The following is a 13358-nucleotide window of genomic DNA, read 5'->3' on the forward strand; positions in this document are numbered from 1 at the left end:
TTTCACTGATGGTTTGATGACATGATGCATGCAGTTCAGTCAGATTACGCAGCAAGTAAACTAATTTAATTTTCGCTATTCAATCACACACGATAGCAACCGAAATCGCTCGAATTGATCTGCCCCCTAGACAAGTGACAAAATCTGACATTCTATTCGGACAGATTCGATTTTCGAAAAGTGTGACTAGTCTAGTCTACTAATAGACCCACTGATCGCGTTCGAAGCACCTGTGCGGCGCTAAACTCGTCACGACATGAAACGAGACAATGGGCCAACTATCCGGCCGCCGGATATCCGGCTATCCGGCCTAGCAGCTGGCCGGATATCCGGTATCCGGTATCCGGCCAAACAACTATCCGTTTCATCTCTAGTTATTAATTCCAATTTTTGCAACTTGACGTTTCAGCATCGTTTGACTATAGCTGGTTATTTCTTTATCGGAACAGCTTGTCTAGTAGTACAGTACAGTAAGCGTTCGCACTTGACCGCTGCATTGGTTAACGTCTCACACCGAGCACTGAGCGTCCGCGTGACGTCACGGCGGGTCGTGGGCGTCACGCCGCGTCGCCCACGTGACAGTAGTCCGTTAGCGGGACGATTACTACTTGTATCTGTAGAAAAAATGATTATAGTTATGAAATAGACCTAATAGTAGTGACACAGGTTGGTTTATTCCCCTGAACTCAAGGAATAGAGGTTTTTTTCGTGTCACATAGATAATCTCCAAATGGAGAAATACATTCAATTCATAATAATTTGTGTTTCAAAATTTTAAACATCAACTGGCATGATTTGTGGGGCACGATGATATTGTATGTCAGCCCTAAGCATACGACTTTGTATGCTCATTAACGGGTTTATTCATTTATGAGTCGATTTAAAGATTTATAAACGTAATTATTTCTTAAAACTTACCCGTAATTGATCCCTGTTGGGTCCCAATAGATGCCTCGGTTCTGGATCGTCGCTAGTGTCTGTACATTTTGGACACCGACTGAAATAGTAAGCGAAATTACATGAGTAAGTTTCTCACATTATTGTTTACTAGCTTTCCGCCCGCGTGGAATTTTGTCTGTAACAGAAAAACTTTATCGCGCGCGTCCCTGTTTCAAAAACCGGGATAAAAACTATCCTATGTCCTTTCCCGGGACTCAAACTAACTCTATGCCAAAGTTCATCAAAATCGCTTCAGTGGTTTAGGCGTGAAAACAAGACAGACAGACAGTTGCTTTCGCATTTATAATATTAGTATAGATTTTATAAAATATTATGTAAGAAATACTGTCGAACCGACACTGCCAGCCCCTACATTTAACACAGCGCCGTTTAGTCTCAAATTAAACAAGCTTGTACTATGGGGGTCAAACAACAGACATAATCATAATAGAATACTTTATTGTAATGTGACTCACGTGGGTCCCTTGTGGGTGACGGGCGGCTCTATGGTGGTGGTGGCCTCGCTGGCGGACGGCGTGTAAAGTGGAGTGTTTAACTCGTCAAAGTCCAACGCTCCGTCAATGTTGAGCACTCTGCGAAACAGTCATGTGATAACGAAATTTTTTTTCAGTAGGTTTAATGAAAAATTTTAATGAGGCATTAAAAATATTGAACTTTGGTAGACCTGCGTAGCCCCATTATCAATGAGGCTTCTTCATTAATACTTCTTGTGACCATCTTCTGAACGTAATCTCTTAAATATTATCCGTCTCAAAAATCAAAACTAAAAATCGTTTACTTGCAAGTAGACTCCCAAAGAGCACTTTTACATGTCCCAATTGACATTGTAGATAACTAAACTCACCTGTTTTGCGATGAGAATCGATGCACCCTCTCTACGACAGAAGAGACGTGTTCTACACCTTTCTGCACTCCCCATACTAAGATTCCAATCTGAAAAAGTTCCCAAAAGTAGCTTGAAAATTTTGCAGTACAATTTCTCTTCTTTTAAAAAAGTCATAACTCGAAAACAGTCAAAAATGGCGGAACACACATGGAGATAATTCGAGGAGCCTTTGTGATACCTCTGGGCTTCGGTTTGATATTATTTTTAGTACACCCTGTAAATAAATACAGTGTAACATTCTGGGACGTACCGGAAAACGCAGCGTGGGACATCCACCCACAAGGTGGACCGCCGACCTGATAAAGGTAGCAATCATCATCATAGCATCGAGTACCTGATGCAGGTCGCTACGAATCGTGCGATGTGGAAGTCATTGAGGGAGGACTATGTTCAGCAGTGAACGTCCTATGGCTGAAATGACGATGATGATGATTCTGGGCACTGTACCTTGACCCTGACGTCGGGCTCGGGCCCGGCCCAGTCGTCGGGCGCGCGCTCGGGACAGTTCTGGCACGTGATCGCGATGCGCACCGTCCGCAGTACCACCTCTGGCACCTGCAGTGAATTAACCATTCAGTACACATGACATCATCGGGTCAGTAAGTGTCAGGAGCGGATCCACTTGCGAACAATGGGCATGCATCTCATGGTATTGAGATCGGCAGGATGGTAAGATTAAATAAAAATAAATAAATTATTTTCAGTTAGCTGTAATGTGAGCACCACTTTTTTGGACGCCCCTTTCAGGACACAACTACAGGGACTAATGAAATCTAATACCAAGTATAGATTACTTTTGTTAGGTGACTACTGAAACTACAGTTTGTTAGCTAAAATCCTATCCTATTTTAGCTCTAGCGCAAACGAAATATGGTGCCAGTATCGTATCACCACTGGCACATGACGAAACAGTGGCGGCGCCCAAAAATCGCCCCGGGTGCCAACCCATGCTACGCCACCGCTGTAACGAAATCATGTTGCAGAATGTATTATCTATACTAATAATATAATAACTCTGTCTGTCAGTCTGTCTCTCTTTCACGCCTAAACCACTGAACCGATTTTGATGAAATTTGGCAAGGACATAGTTTGAGTTCCGAGAAAGGACATAGGATAGTTTTTATCCCGGTTTTCGAAACAGGGACGCGCGCGATAAAGTTTTTCTGTGACAGACAAAATACCACGCGGGCGAAGCCGCGGGCGGAAAGCTAGTAAGTTTATAATATGTATAAGCGTCCTGGAAAGGGCCCAGGTTCTGAATAAATTTGAATGATGGAATGTTAGTATAAGTGGACTCACGTCGAAGGTTCCGGCCCAGACGATGAGCAGGCTCTTGCGGAACCACACGCCCTTAGGGTACAGGTCCACCGACCACTCCGCCGGCCGCTCCGAGCACACCTCCGCCATCGACGACCTGCGGCGGCGAACGGGTTAACAAATGTATTGAGGCCGACTCGTGATCCGTGGATCGCGGGTTCTCGTAACACAAGCACATTTTGCTTACCATAACAGGACTATTCCTACCTCTCGTTCCCACCACTGCAACTCCTGTGTAGCCAGGATCTACAGCTTGACCGCCACAAAAACCCAACCAATGAAGGTCAAGTTTGTCCCGGGGGAAAGTTAAACTGTCATTGGACCCGCAACGAAATTAATCAGAAGAACATAGGAGGAGTTCGAAATTAAGGTTCGACTTCCCTCCATTGCAAAGTGGATGACAGGTGACAAACAAAGGTTTAAAACCTTTAAGAAAAGATTATGCACCACTGACAATAAATATCAATTAATTGCTTACCATAAAAGGTTAACGGGATTATTAGTAATTTTTATTTACCAATTGCTAATACTCTATGTACCTATGAAAAAATGGTAAGCCCCGGGTAGACCCCACTTTGTATTAGGTCGCACGTCACCTAAAAAGATACGCAATAATGAAATCGATTTTTGCCCGCAATTTGGATCACCTGAAGTTCAAAAATTTGATCCCACATTTTTTTTTATGTATAACGACAAGTATTTTCATTCATCAAAGCGTCTTCTTTAGAATTAATGTGACAGATGTCAAACAAAAGAACTATTCCCACTTGCTGTATTCACATAACTACGTCCCTACGCTAAAACTAGCGCGGGTGCACGGATCAGGTGCAGAAATTCACACCCATGGCGTGCAACCACCTTACGCTGCGTATGTGGAAACACGTCACACACATGCGTTGCTTGTACAGTCGCGGAATGAAAAGGTTCATCAGTTTTCAAATTGATTCCTTCAACGAATCGCGAGCACATATTACCTTTTAAAACTATGTTACAGAATAATCTCGAGTTAGAGAAAATAATCTTTAGCTGTTCGTCAGTAAAGTTCAAAATTATTCAGATCAAAGTTGTTTGACGATTTATCTTGTCAAGAAGATTATTATGATTGATAAACTAAAACCTTCTTGTTGGTTCAACCTGCCATTATTATTTCTATTAAAAAAAACTACATTTTGTAACATTGCACTGATGGGATAGATAAATAAACAAGCAAAACCTTATTCGTTAGCAAACGTCATATTTATTTAAATGTTAGCAGCACTGGTTCTTGCACGGTTAAGTTGGCAGGTTTGACTCTTACAGTATCTAGTGCAAGCGAAAACCGACACTAAGGTGACGAACCTTTTCATTCCGCGACTGTACATACTACATTATTTTTCGCGTTCGCACGGCGTGCGGGCCGCCTGCGCGAATTTTAGTGGAGGCTCTTAAGTATAACCCTACCTGGTGCTGAAGATGAAGGTCCTCGTGTGGTAGCAGGCCAGCGAGTGGAAGTTGTCAACCCCAAGCACGGAGCCCCACGTGTCCTCGGTGTAGAGGCGCGGTGTGAACAGCATGCGGCCCGCTTCCGATTGCTGCACTTCTGCCACGCGCTCGTATTGACCTGAGTGGAAGGAATTTGAAAATCGCAGTTGCACAGCTATAACGGCGTATGGTGACTATCTGACATCACTAATATTTAGGGTCTCCGCGAAAACTCGCGCGGGCCCGTATCGAATAATAGTAGGAGCAGTAGATACGTATTTCAGAACGTGCGGCAAGGGGTGGAACTTCGGTGGAAGTACGCTGCTAGCGTGCATTTCAATGTAAAATGCGCCCGCACAAGTTTTAGCATAATATGCCCTTATTACTTTTGATATATCTACATGAAGTACGCGAATACATTGTCATCTCAAAATAACAATTTAATTAAATCAACGGATGATGTCGGAAATATAAATACGGCAGCCATGTCATATCTTTTCCCAGTGCCCCACGAAGACATACTTGGTGGTTTTACAATGGTACACAAATACAGTAATTCACTGATAGTTCATGGCAATCATACAAGGAAATAGTGCGTACTTGAGTATCTTACTGCAATATTACAGGTTTACGGCGCGTATTTAACTAGTAGCTCATGGGTATTATACAGGGTGTTGATGCATACCTGACTGGTAGCTCATGGCTATTATACAGGGTGTTGATGAATACCCGACTGGAAGCTCCTAGCTATTATACAGGGCGATGACGCGTACCTGACTGGTAGCTCACGTCTGTACAGAGTGTTATTGCGTACCTGACTAGTAGCTCACGATTGTTATACAGGGTGTTGACGCATACCTGACTGGTAGCTCATAGCGATGGCCATGCGCTCCATGAAGAACTCCTTATGCTCCTGCGTCAGCGGGCACAGCAGCAGCTTGGCCAGCTGGTTCGGGCACATCATCGGGAACCTGCGCACACGTGAATGTCAACCTTAACGCTATTGTAATAGGCGCTATATTGCACTCCTGCGAAAAAGTCTAAAGTCATCTCACAGAAGAAAGCAGCGGAGCCTGCGGAGCGCAAACGGAAAAATGATTGTCTCGGTTCAGTGTTCCGCAAGGGAAGGAGAAAGCGGTCGTACAAATGTTCTTTTCTTTTCTTAGATGGTGGACAGCAGGCTGGGGGTGCGGGGGCACTCTTACCACATCCATTGGGTGGCTATGGTTATGGGAATGGTAAGGGTGGACCGTTGCCGGCGATATCATGGAATTCCAAGGTTTCGGTCAGATAATTGTGATACCGCCACTCGGGCAATGATTGTTTTAGTGGAGTATATCCACCTCCTTCTTATATCCGAGTATATCCCTTTTTTTTAGGACGGAACAGCACCTTTTTAGAGCACCAGGACACTCGTCACTCACACGCCAGCCTGGCTCTTGGTAGTGGTGACGGATTTCTATTCATGAAAGGTGCTATATTGCAGTGATACGTAGTCGGGTTACAACTTTGTATCTAGTATTAATAGAATAAAAGTTCTAATTCTATCCACTGACCTGACGTGCGAGAAGACAGCAGCGACCAGCGAGTCCCAGTGCAGTTTGGCTTCCGCTTCACCAAGCCCCTGCGCGTCCAGTCGCGTGCGCTGCTTGCTTAGCCACCGCACCACGAAACTGTAGACAATAACAACCACAATCATCACCAACATATAACTAGAATTCACTGATCTAGGCTAGATTCAAGAAGTGGACCGCGAGACAAATATTTTGAATTGAAGGCCTATGCCCCAGACAAATAGAGCTTGAACTCCCCAGTATATGTTTAAAGTAAATCAAGAAAGAATGGACTTTGTGACTTGGCCTAAACAGTGTCAAGCAGTTTAGAGACGTATGCCCCAGACCAGCTTATTGATAGACTTAAATTAAAAAGTGGTCCGCAAGTCAAAGGATTTTGTAACCTATGTCCTCGACAGAATCAAGCAGTTTGGAGCCCTGTACCCCAGACAATAAAGTCCACAACTCACTGGTAGAGGCTCATCTCGTTGTGCAGCACTAGGTCGCTCTGCTGCAGCAGACTTTGTAACCTATTGACCTAAGAGTCTGCTTGAGTCTTCAAGCAGTTTGGAGCCCTATGTCCTAGCCAATAGAGACTACAACTCATTGGTAGAGGCTTATCTCAAAAAGTGATGCGCAAGTCAAAGGATCTTACGCCCTATTGACCTAGAATGAGTCAATCAATTTAGAGACTTCATCATCATCATCATCATTTCAGCCACAGGACGTCCACTGCTGAACATAGGCCTCCCCCAATGACTTCCACATCGCACGGTTGGTAGCGGCCTGCATCCAGCGCCTTCCCGCTACCTTTATCAGGTCGTCGGTCCACCTTGTGGGTGGACGTCCCACGCTGCGTTTTCCGGTACGTTTATTTATACGCTACGTATTCCGGTATTTAGAGACTTATGACGATCATAATCTTACAGCGATGTTTGGTAGTAACACAAGCTCTACATTCTCGTACTGGGGTCAAAATAATGGTAATATCAATTTATTTTTCAAGCAGTTTGGGACCCTGTGCCCCAGACAATAAAGTCCACAACTCACTGGTAAAGGCTCATCTCGTTGTGCAGCACGAGGTCGCTCTGCTGCAGCAGCGCTTTGAAGCGCATCTTAAAGGCTTCCGCGACTCAAAGGACTTTGTGACTGACAGGTCGACAGACTTAAGCAGTTTGGATCTCTATACCCTAGAAAATAGAGCTCACTCACTAGTCATCTCAAAAAATTGTTCCTGAGTCAAAGGATTTTGCGCCCTATTGACCTAGAGTAAGTCAAGCAATTTAGAAACTTATACCCTAGACATTAGAGACTACATACAACTCATTGGTAGAGGCTCATCTTAAGTAGTTGTTCGCGAGTCAAAGGACTTTGTGCCCTATCGACCCAGAGAGATTCAAGCAATTTAGAGACTTATGCCCCAGACAATTAAGTCCACAACTCACTGGTAGAGGCTCATCTCGTTGTGCAGCACGAGGTCGCTCTGCTGGTAGAACTATAAATCTCAAAAAGTGGTCCGCCAGTCAAGGGATTTTGTGCCTTATGTCCTCCACAAACTCAAGCAATTTACAGACTTATGCCCTAGATAATAAAGCTCACTCACTGGTAGAAGCTTATCTCAAAAATCTAAGGATTTTGCGCCCTATTGACCTGAAGTGATTCAAGCAATTTAGAGACTTATGCCCTAGACAATAAAGCTCACTCACTGGTAGAGGCTCATCTCGTTGTGCAGCACGAGGTCGCTCTGCTGGAGCAGCGCTTTAATACACATCTTATAAGGTTTCCGCGATTTTGGGCCTTACTGACCTAATTTGAGTCAAGCAATTTGGATTCTTATACCCTAGACAATAAAGTCCACAACTCACTGGTAAAGGCTCATCTCGTTGTGCAGCACGAGGTCGCTCTGCTGCAGCAGACTTTGTGATCTATTGATCTAGACACTCATACAATGAGGGCTATCGTTTTAGTGCTCACCAGTTTACCTTGCTAGTAGCGAAGACAGTGGCACCAACTGGTGAGTGCTAAAGTTGTAGGAGGACTATCGCATTTGCACTCATCAAGATGGCACCACTGTAGAGTAAGGTCCTGTCAATCGCAAGGGGTACCAACTGTTAAGTATAAAAACGATAGCCCTCATTGGAGCCCTATGCCCTAGACAATAAAGCTCACTCACTGGTAGAGGCTCATCTCGTTGTGCAGCACGAGGTCGCTCTGCTGCAGCAGACTTTGTGACCTATTGACCTAGACGGACTCAAGCAATTTGGAGCCCTGTACCCCAGACAATAAAGACTATAATTCACTATTAGAGCTCATCTCAAGAAGTTGTCCGTGAGTCAAAGGATTTTCTAACCTAGAGTCAAGCTGTTTGGAACCCAATGTCCTAGACAATAAAGCTCACTCACTGGTAAAGGCTCATCTCGTTGTGCAGCACGAGGTCGCTCTGCTGGTAGAACTATAAATCTCAAAAAGTGGTCCGCCAGTCAAAGGACTTTGTGCCCTATGTTCTCCACAAACTCAAGCAATTTGGAGCCCTGTACCCAGCGTTGCCAGACGTCCCGATTTTGGCGGGACGTCCCGATTTTAAATCAAATTTAAATGTCCCGCGCGGGACAGGCTCGGTCCCGCTTTTCGGAGAGAGACACTCACTTCACCAGACTATTGTTTGAAACGCCATATTATTCTAAAGAATAAAACTTTTTTAATATTTTTCTTTTTTTATTCTAAAGACGAATTTAACGATAGAGTAAATCTGATGTAAAATATTATTTTTTTGTTAAAATACATTTTCTATGGCTACTTTTGCTATCTATTGTCACGTAAACGTAATTTTAAGTGAAATAAAAAGATTAATATTTGAAAACCTTTGATTATACGTTTTTTTGCTATGTCCCGCTTCTGACGGAAGAATCCCGCTATTTTCACTCAAAAAGTACCAAAGTCCCGACTTGGCGAAAAAAAAAACTGGCAACGCTGCCTGTACCCCAGACAATAAAGTCCACAACTCACTGGTAAAGGCTCATCTCGTTGTGCAGCACGAGGTCGCTCTGCTGCAGCAGCGCCAGCAGCGTCTCGCCGTCCAGCTCGGCCAGCTCCGCGTCCGACCACACCCACTCCAGGTTCCACTTCACGAAGTTCTGGCACGCCTGCGGGCATTGGAAATTGAACCTTCTGTAATACTAATAAAACCTATTTTTCTCATGTACACTACGCATTTACTGGAGTGTACAGATTTTTAGTATTTTTTATTAGATTCACACACATACTCACTCACAAATTGGGTATTAAATATAAATAGTCTGAAACCAACTTATTCACCAATACCATAATTTGCCAAATCAAGCCATCAATCATCAGTACACAACACACTGATACTTTAGAAGGCTCTCGGCTTATGGCGTTCTATCTCGCGGCCAACGTTCGAATACCTCATAGGAATATATTTTTGTTATCCCGTACGACTCCCCGCGTTCCTCAGGTGTAATTTGATAGCCAAATCAGCGTTAATCCTTTCGTTGCTAATATTTTGTATTTAGAGCCACAGAAACACATACTACTTTTAGCATCAACAATCAGTGATTTAGCCGCTTTTTAGAAGCTGAATGCAAAAACCACCCATTTCACACCGGCGCGCACTGAAAAACGCCAAAAGCAACGATTGAGTCGCGTTTCCGAAGCTCAATGGAGCGACAGGAGTTGCTAAAGCCACGATAGCCGAACGGTGACAGGGTCGGACTAGTCGACTCTTAATCCGAGGAACGCGAATTCGAGCCCCGCCGCCGCTATACTATTGTGGTGAGCTCACTTGTGATACAAGCATATTTAGCTTATTACGAGGGGCTAACGGGACTATTAGTAATTTGTGCAATACACTAATATCTATACTAATCTATACTAATATTATAAATGCGAAAGTAGCTCTGTCTGTCTCTCTTTCACGCCTAAACCACCGAACCGATTTTGAAGAAATTTGGCATAGAGATAGTTTGAGTCCCGGGAAAGGACATAGGATAGTTTTTATCCCGGGTTTTGAAACAGGGACGCGCGCGATAAAGTTTTTCTGTGACAGACAAAATTCCAAGTGGGCGAAGCCGGGGGCGGAAAGCTAGTTACATTATATTAAAAAAAACGCGCTATTCCAACACCGCGTCCGAACGCATGCAGTCAAGATAGTACTGCAAAATCGCCGATTGCCGCTTCTAAAAGTATGTCTGCTGTGGCCTTTAAAAACCTTGTTACTTTGCCCAGGCCAACTGAAGAAACGAAGGAGACCTACCTTGGCGACGTCATTATGGCCACAAGCCATGGTATATTGCATCCAGGCGATGAGCTGGCCGCGCTTGGCAGCCTGCGCGATGTGCTGCGACATATACGTCAGGCACAGCGTCACCAGGTCCTGGGGAATGATAAGATTAAGGGAAAATGCAATGTGGACTCTAAGTCTAAGAATTCACGGCGCGTTTTTCACCTGCGCCCGCGGCGGTTGTGGAATTGCGGTTTTATTTCAAAACTCACAGGAGCCGTTATTTGCGCGGTTATTCAAAGAACTCACGGCGTGATTTTAAATTGCGCCGCGTGCTAAGTCACTGGAACAAAATGGTCGCCCGCCGATCGGGCGGTTTTCGCCCGCGCGAAGCTGGACCCGATTACAACCGCGCCCGCTGCGGGCGAAAACCGCGTCGTGAGTTATGCATTAGTTTTAACATAAGTATCTGCATTCTACCGAAGCTGCGGGCCCGCAACCGCCGCGGGCGCGGGTGAAAATCGCGCCATGACTTCTTAGCCTAAGGCCGATATTATGAAGTGACGCCTAGTGACGCTCGAAACTAGATTTAATTTCTCTACGTATTTAAAAATACACATTTTAATGGTTAAATAAATGTACCTTAACATTGTATTTATCAGCCAGCGATAATACGGGAAGCACAGTCTGATGGGATATCCGAATTTGTCCAGTGTAAAAGTACCTGAAAAGACCAAATATAGATGTGGCATATTTCTTAACATACTCATGATTTGGAACTTGAAATTGACTGTCTCAGATGGGATTAGGACCCGTAATCTTGTCATTTAGACGCCATCACTTAAAGGTAGCCTTTCGAACTAAGCGTCACAGACGCAGCGTCTTTAGGTTTGGTCTTGTGCCACCAACGCCGCGTCACTAACTCGCTTCGAAAGGCTACCTTTAAGACCAAAGCTAAGACGCTGCGTCTGTGACGCTTAGTTCGAAAGACTACCTTTAGGCGTTAGAAGCGCGACAGCAGCGAGGCAGCGGCGTTTTTATAATGTGAAGGAGGCATTCGCTGTCTTAAAGTATGAAATTATCGGCAGCGCGTCTGTCGCGGGTTTCTCGTGCTGCTAAAGTCGCCTAAATGTAAAAGCGCTCTTAGGCGATTATCACACAGCACCGCGCTCCGCCGCGGTCCGCGTGATTACATATAACGAATCCCGCGCGCAGACGCGTTGTCAGTGTGTTGTGCCGCGCGTGTTTTCTATACAAACTGAGGTACTTGCATACAATGATTAAATCTGTCATCCCGCGTACCGCGGCGGAGCGCGGTGTAGTGTGATAATCGCCTTAGTGTGGAAAATTTTTTAATAGTGAATTACTTCAAAAAATGCGGGAACACAGAAGCGGCGGTTGGTGTCTCCTGCAGTACCACGCGGCTCTCCCGCCATTCGCTCCATTCACGGTTCATCAACATGACCTGGAACAAAATTGTAATAATTTTTATACTTTTGTTTTATTTATTTAAGGATAGTACACAGCACAATATCAAGTTTAACCTAAATTATATGTTTAAATAGATAATAATAAATAATATGTTTTAGTAAGATTTTACTAATTTGCTTAGAAATATTAATTTTGTGTTGATTTTAAGCACAATGACAAAGTGAGCAAAATTGACAAAAAGTGCAGGTTACCAAAAATGTAGAATAGAATAATCTCAGATACTAAAGAATGTTTCAACAAAGTTAAGAATAAGAATAAGAATAAGAAATTTATTCATAATGTTCATTACATGTCAAATTTTCAATATATTTTCTTATTAATCATAAACAATTGCAGTATTAATAAGAAAGAAATACACATCATGTCCAAATAAATTAATAATACAAATAGAATTAATGTCAATTAAATGTCAAAATAAATAGTGTCAATAATAATTAAATTCTAAACAGTTCGTCAATTTTATAGAACGCCGGCTCGATCAACCACTTTTTTAATTGAAATTTGAAAGAATGGAGTGATACCGCTTCTTTCACTATTTTAGGCAATCGGTTGTATACTTTAGGCCCCAATACGTGCGTCAAAGAGTCAGACTTTCGTAGTCTACCTCAGTGGCGGATTTACCAATAGGCCAAGTAGGCCAGTGCCTAGGGCGGCAGATTTAGAGGGGCGGCAAATTTAGCAAATTTTTTTACCGGAAAAAAAAGATAATTATACGTATACCTACACAATCCATATATAAATAAACGATTAATAAACGCACTGTAATATATACTTAGGTACTTATTTGATCATGAATTTTAAAATATTCCAATAGCGTTTCAATAAAAATAAAATAAAAAACTCTTAAGTAACACAGGATCTTCGGAGCCTAGCACGAGCACCATATTATCTCCACAACTTCGTGTAAGTATTGTTTTACAGGGTAGCCCAGAAGAAAATTCACTTTTGAAAATTCAAGGAAACGAAAACTGTACATTTTTGTAGAACTTAAGCTATTGCAATTTAAAGGAATTTAGTGCATTTTAAAATTTACTATCTTTTATAAATTTTATCGTACATGTGATTCCCTTGACATTTACAACATTCGGTCAACATATGTACATCAACATTTTGGAAAACTTTCGTAAGCGCTCCTGCACACGACGCCGCTACCACGCCGCCGGCGCCGCGCCGTCGCCGCGCCTTTGCACTGTTAAGGCCTCAGCCTCGAGTTTAGCGGGCAGCGGGGCGGGAGCGGCGGCGGCGCGGGAGCGGCAGGATCTTATGCGTAAAATCAAATAGACCGGTTCTCGAAAACAGCGGCGCGGGAGCGGGCAACGAGCGGGCAGCACACTCCTTCTTTTGCCCACAATAAATCGAGCGTTAGGAATAAATTTGAATCGAAATAAAATTGTCGCCGTTGTTCAGACATTTCGTTTGCGAATAAAAACAAATATCTCGACAACACAAC

At 43.6% G+C, this 13358-nt stretch overlaps 1 protein-coding gene across 1 annotated transcript in view; it reads right to left on the reverse strand.

The window, feature by feature from the left end:
- Positions 1–379: 379 nt before the first annotated feature.
- Positions 380–13358, reverse strand: part of LOC135076729 (BTB/POZ domain-containing protein 17) — a 28851-nt gene continuing 15872 nt past the window's right edge. Inside the window, exons 3-19 of the mRNA XM_063971150.1 lie at positions 11785–11882; positions 11060–11141; positions 10451–10570; positions 9184–9320; positions 8351–8410; positions 8043–8102; positions 7884–7935; positions 7228–7292; positions 6181–6297; positions 5483–5595; positions 4604–4763; positions 3146–3260; positions 2294–2401; positions 1805–1893; positions 1416–1532; positions 919–997; positions 380–614 (exon numbers count right to left, since the gene is read on the reverse strand). Coding sequence (XP_063827220.1) covers positions 558–614; positions 919–997; positions 1416–1532; positions 1805–1893; positions 2294–2401; positions 3146–3260; positions 4604–4763; positions 5483–5595; positions 6181–6297; positions 7228–7292; positions 7884–7935; positions 8043–8102; positions 8351–8410; positions 9184–9320; positions 10451–10570; positions 11060–11141; positions 11785–11882 — 1629 coding nt within the window. The 3' untranslated portion in view covers positions 380–557. The remainder of the gene's footprint in view (positions 615–918; positions 998–1415; positions 1533–1804; positions 1894–2293; positions 2402–3145; positions 3261–4603; positions 4764–5482; positions 5596–6180; positions 6298–7227; positions 7293–7883; positions 7936–8042; positions 8103–8350; positions 8411–9183; positions 9321–10450; positions 10571–11059; positions 11142–11784; positions 11883–13358) is intronic.

Source organism: Ostrinia nubilalis, chromosome 12 (genome assembly GCF_963855985.1).
Source record: "Ostrinia nubilalis chromosome 12, ilOstNubi1.1, whole genome shotgun sequence".
Taxonomy (NCBI): Eukaryota; Metazoa; Arthropoda; class Insecta; order Lepidoptera; family Crambidae; genus Ostrinia; species Ostrinia nubilalis.